The sequence below is a fragment of the Silene latifolia genome, chromosome Y, assembly GCF_048544455.1.
Source record: "Silene latifolia isolate original U9 population chromosome Y, ASM4854445v1, whole genome shotgun sequence".
NCBI lineage: Eukaryota > Viridiplantae > Streptophyta > Magnoliopsida > Caryophyllales > Caryophyllaceae > Silene > Silene latifolia.
In genome coordinates, this window is record NC_133538.1 from 215,647,242 (window position 1) to 215,653,506 (window position 6,265).

A 6,265-nucleotide genomic window follows, 5' to 3' on the forward strand; every position below is an offset into this window, starting at 1 on the left:
TAACGACTGGATGGAGAAGTTTCCTTATGCGCGGCTAAGGGATTTAGAGCGGGAGTGGTCAGATCATTCCCCTTTGAAATTGATTTTGGATAGGCGAGAGTGTGTGGGGCAGCAATCGAAGAGGTTTAGGTTCGAGCAAATTTGGGTTGGGGCCGAGGGGTGTGAGGATGCGGTGATGAGGGGTTTTGAGCGTGGGGGAATGGACCTTGTGGAGGCATTGAATGAGAGTGTTGTGGAACTTCAGGTCTGGAAACGAGTAAGTATTGGCAAAATTGTGAAGTCTATTGCGTCAAAGAGAAGCCAAATTGCGAGACTTAATGAGAGTGGGCGGTCTATTGAAGAAGTGCGTAAGAGGCGGAAATTGGTGAAGGAAGTTGCTGATTTGTGCCTGCAGGAGGAGCAATTTTGGAGGCAAAGATCGCGGGCATTGTGGCTCAAAGATGGGGATAAGAATACGAGCTTCTTTCACAAACAAGCGGGTCAACGTAAGGCGAAGAATTTTATAAGTAAATAAGTAGATGGTGAGGGAGTGGTTAGAAATGGGGATGAAGTTGTTTCAAGAGTTGCGACGAACTACTTCACTGAGCTCTTTACGGCATCTCCTCAGCGTGATTTTGATGGGATTTTTGAGGGCATGGAGGGGTGGGTAACGGAGGATATGAACCTGCTGCTGTCGCGGAATTATAGCGAGGAGGACGTGATTGAAGCTCTAAATCAGATGCACCCTCTTAAGGCTCCTGGACCGGATGGAATGAACTATCTCTTCTATCAGACATATTGGCATGTGGTGGGTCCGTTAGTAACAAGTACGGTTCTGGGAGTGTTAAACGGTGCACCAATGCCATCTGCCCTTAATCATACTCATATTGTTTTGATCCCGAAGAAGAAGGCGCCCGACAAAATCCGTGATTTCAGGCCGATTAGTTTATGTAATGTGGTGTATAAGTTGATTTCGAAAATTCTAGCTAACTGGCTCAAATTATTTTTAAATGATATTGTGTCGGAGAATCAAAGTGCCTTTACACCAGGAAGGCTAATTACGGATAATGTGCTCATTGCGTTTGAGATGTTTCATTTTATGAAGAATTCGAGGCATAAGGAGGGGCATATGGCAATTAAGTTAGACATGGCAAAGGCATATGATCGGGTCGAATGGGACTTTTTGGAGCAGCTGCTGCGGGTCATGGGATTCCATGGAGGATGGGTGGAGAGAGTTATGACGTGTGTTACGACGGTCTCTTCAGCTGTTCTTATAAATGGTAATGTGAAGGAGGTTTTTCAGCCAGCTCGTGGGTTGAGACAAGGTGATCCACTATCCCCATACTTATTTATCTTATGTGCGGAGGTCTTGTCTAATTTGATGCGTAGGGCGGTTGTGGCGGGCTCACTTCATGGGCTGCGGGTGGCGGCACAGTCCCCGGTTATCTCGCATTTATTATTAGCCGATGATAGCATTTTCTTCGTAAAGGCGAGTGAGGAGGAGGCAGCCGAGGTAATGAATATTCTTGGGCGTTATGAGTTGGCTTCGGGACAGAAGGTCAATTTGGATAAGACGACGGTGTCGTTTAGCCGCGGGGTGTCGGAGGAGAAGAAGAATCGCATTGCTGGAAGATTGGGTGTTCATATTGTGGAGAGCAGGAACGGTACCTTGGTTTACCAACTGTTGTGGGACGGTCGAAGAAGCCAATCACGGATATTGTACGCAATAAGCTCTATAAACGTTTGCAAGAGTGGCGTGGGAAAATATTGTCTAGGGCGGGTAAGGAGGTTCTTATAAAGGCGGTTGCCAATTCACTCCCTACCTATGTGATGAGTGTGTTTAAACTCCCTGCTTCTTTTTGTGATGAACTTAGAGCGATTGTGTCGAGGTTTTGGTGGGGCCAAGAGGAGGGTAAGAAGAATAAAATCTCATGGGTGTCGTGGAAACGTATGTGTACTCCGAAATGCATGGGGGGTATGGGTTTTAGGGACTTCGATGCTTCGAACCGGGCTCTTTTGGGTAAGCAAGCTTGGCGTTTGTTGATGGAACCGGGGTGCTTGTGGGCTCGTATTGTTGGAGCTGGTGTCCTCCACAAATTAGTGTGATAACATTTGTAAATCTCTTACAGGTTCACAAGGGTATACTTCGTATATTTAATCAGTTGATTAACGTTTACCTAATAACGGTTGACTTGCTAGAAAGTTTGACGTTATTATCATACAGATGGCGGTGATCAACTGGTGCCTAAAGGTCACACCTATAGGACGTATTTCAGAAATGTGGTTATAGAAATATAATTACATTGATGCCCAAAATGACTAAAAAGTTAGTCAATGTGTTGATGAGATAATTATTTAATGAAAATTAAATAATATTAAGTTGAGACGAATTAGCTGTCAATTCGTAAATTAAATATAATAAGTTATATGTAATTAAATATATATAAGGTTAGTTTGAAATAACTAATCTGTTAATTCGTAATTAAATATAATCAGTTGTATTTAATATCAACAAGTTGAATGTGTCATAGTGGTAATAGTGAGGGTATACAAGCCAAGAGGTCATGGGTTCAATCCTCACTAGATGACAATTTAACACACTTTATATATTTTTGGAAAGACCAAAAAATAAGGAAATTCTATTCCTTATTTCGGTCAATGTTAGCCGAAATTAGGAGATATAAATCTTTCCTAATTGATTTCGGATTTCGGTCTATATAAAAAGAAAGGTGGAGAATTATTTCTAACCTAATTCTTTTTCTGACCTAGCCTCCTCCTTCTCATCACAAAAAACACAAAGACAATAAAATTTTACAGAAAATTTTAGATTGATTTCTAGCATAATCAAAGGGTATATCTTAGATCGTCTTGGGTGCAACTAATAGGCGAATATCAATTTTGATATTGTTCTTAGGCCAATTTTGCAAGGACCCGAGGTTAATTCCAAATCTTTTTACTTATGCTTATGTATTTTATTTTATGACCATAGATCATCTTTATTATATCGTTATAATCCTTCATGTTAAAGGGAAGTATACAGATTATTTCCCACAAGTGGTATCAGAGCTTAAGGCTACGATTTTAATTTTGATGATTTTCATAAAATTTGCATGTAAACGATCAGATTTTCGAGAAGAAGAAAAAATTTAGGGTTTCGTTTTTTTTAGGATCGAAATTTTTATGCCGTTTTTGTGCGTTTTTTTTCTTTTTCTGTTTGATGATAGTTCTTCCATTCTATTTTTCATATTATAGTTTATAATCAGTTAAAATTATCATATGAAGAATTGGTAGTTTTTGATTTAATGCAGATTAAGTTAAAATCAAATGGAATCGTCATGTTTATGATTAAAAGATTGTTTTTGCTATAGAGTTTTTGGCATATAAATTAATCATGTTTATTATTTCATATGCTAATCATGTTCTAATAGCAAAGGTAAACAATTGATCATCAAATCTTGTTTTAGGGCATAATTGCCGCAAAAAGAAAAGAAAAAAAAAGGAGGCCGTTTTTTTTAGGGTTTACGAAAAAAAAAAAAAAAATTTATGTTAATTTTATTTTTGGTAAACCGTGAAAAAGAAAAAAAAATTAGGAAAGTTTTTTTTTGGCTTTTGCCGAAAAATTAGAGTAATTTTTTTGGAAATTTTTTTTTCCCTTGTTTTTCCTATTTACCTAATTAGAATAGGAAAGGAGTTGTTTTTTTTATTTTTTTTCAGCCGTGTCAAATAAAAAAAAACGGGACTTTTCGTTTTTTTTGGCCGAGTAAAATTTAGAGAATTGGGTTTTATTTTTCTTTATTTTGGCCAATTAGTTATTGTGAATCGGTTCACAATTTAATGATACCAAGTTATTTTAAAGCAGTTTAAAATTTTTGACGGATAGAATTCATATTACAAGTATAATATGGATTAAGTATGAAATTAATGTGATTAAATTGCGGAATTGTCACTTAATTCAATTTAAATAGGTGGTTTGGATAAATTAATCAACATAATTTATTTATTGTATTATGTATGTTTAATTTATTTTTAGTTGATGCTTTTAATTATGTTGAATGAATCGAATGAATGAATTTTATTTACGTATTTAATTTTGCAATCGGTTGTAATTTGTAATACTTAGTGTGGCCTTAGTCAATTATGTTTTCGTAATGAAGGAAACATAATTTTTATGTAATTATGAGATCTCGAATCTCCTTTATTTTAGTTTTGGGTTTTTGAAATTAGAATGTAATTAATAGGTCAATTATGTAATTTTATTTATTGTAATTTCAAAGAAGACTAAAGATAAAGATTCAAGCTCACTCCCGCTACATGGATCAAGATGGAACATCAAGACAAGCTTCTCGGGTCCAAGGATGGATTCCAAACTTGTATTTATTATTCATTTTGATAGGATAGGCCACACTAGGACTTTTACTGTTTTTTGTTTACGTTTTTCATTTTATTGCTTTTCATTCACATGCTAGTAATTGCATCATATTCCGCCTAAAACCAAACCACCTACTACTAAAATGCATGAAAATTGACTCATATAGGTTGTATGTTAGTTTTCATGGACATGCAGATGTCACAGTCTTTAAGCCATCACCTTAGTTTAAATCATTCTTGCATGCTAGATTATCGTTCACTTAAAATGAATTAAAAAGTTGATGGGATCTTCCTCTAAAACGGAAATTGAGATTAGTCTTTATAAGGGCAAACATCTATGAGTCCCTTCTTCGTCGGTAGGCCTAATATGACCCCTTCTACGTTGGGTAAGTAGTTGTGTTGACTTAGTTTACCTCAACATCATAGTCCAAAGAGTTTCTCGTGATTATGATGGACTATAGATAGAATTTACAGAAATTTATCGACCAAGAATTCTAACGGTAGAATTAGCTAAAAGGTTAGCTTATCAATTTACAGAGAATTGAGTCTTGGGGTCATTTATATAATTCTTGAGGGAGGTCAATTGTATAAATGTCTTTGAGTCTTCGCGTTATGACATTAGTTCATTAGATTTAAAATAAAAACGATGCAAGCTTATTATTTTATTCTTCTTTTGATGTAGAACACGCTTATTATCAATAATCTGTTACAACAAATGGTGGAAATAACGCAATCCCAATGCCTAGTGCCACACTAGATCGTTCGTCCTGGCTTAAAATGTTCATGGACCAAATGAATCAGTCCACTCGATTGAAGAATGATGGGTCCAATTTTATGGATCGGGAGGCGGCACTACGGAATGCTGCCACTGCTGATGGTAAGCTCAGGTATTTAACTGAGCCAATACCGGTCAACCCATGCCCAAATGCAGGAGCCAACGAGTCACTCGCTTATAGTGATTTCGTTATGGAAGCGGGTGCGATAAAGAACGTACTCATCTTTGCAATGGAAACCAATTTGCAGAGATGCTTCATTGCCCAAGGTGCAAACAAGATTTTCACCACGCTCACAAATGAGTTCTCAAAGGCACCGAGAATCATCACATATGAGCATACCTGTCGCTTCTTTGATGCGAAACTCCAGAAGGGCCAACCGGTTAGCCCACACATTCTTCACATGATTGAGAATGTCGAGAAACTGGAGTCACTGAATTGTAGAATCAGTGAGAGCATTGTCATTGACCGAATGCTTCATTCTCTTCACGATGGTTTTGCCCTTTTCAGGGCGAACTACTACATGAATGACTTTAAAAAGAGTCCTCATGAGCTACACTCCCTTCTCGTACAGACCGAGAAGGATATGAAATTGAGTGGGAGCATGAATCAGGATGTTCTCATGATTCACAACAAGAGTAAAGGTAAGGGCAAGGCTCATGGCGACCTAGCTGTAGGTAAGCCAAAATTTAAGAAGCCAGGAAACGGTAAGAGTGCGCCCGGTGAGACTAGTGGCTCACAGGGCAAGACAAAGAGCAAGGGCGGTGACATAGAGTGCCACCATTGTCACAAGACTGGACATTGGAGGAGGAACTGTCCCGTCTACCGTGAGGACATCAAAGCAGGCCGTGTCGCTCCTGTTGGTATGTCATCTTATATTCATATGATTGAGATTAACCATGCAAGTTTTGAACTTGGGTACTAGATCTGGTTGTGGTTCTCATCTGTGTAATCATTTGCAGGGCCTAAAGAACATCATACCTCTCGAAAAAGGTGATGTGGACTTGCGAGTCGGGAATGGAGCACGAGTAGTCTTTCGCCTCAAAGGGAACATATGTAATCCAACTCCTTAGTGGTTTTGAGTTATCATTAAATAACTGTTACTATGTACCCAGTTTATCTAAGAACATTATTTCTGTTTCCGT

The 6,265-nt window shown here is 38.0% G+C and overlaps 1 protein-coding gene across 1 annotated transcript; it reads left to right on the forward strand.

Moving 5' to 3' along the window:
* Positions 1 to 10: 10 nt before the first annotated feature.
* On the forward strand, positions 11 to 514 carry LOC141630071 (uncharacterized). The gene has a single exon (XM_074442950.1). The coding sequence runs from the start codon at positions 11 to 13 to the stop codon at positions 512 to 514; it is 504 nt and encodes a 167-aa protein (XP_074299051.1).
* The last annotated feature ends 5,751 nt before the right edge of the window (positions 515 to 6,265 follow it).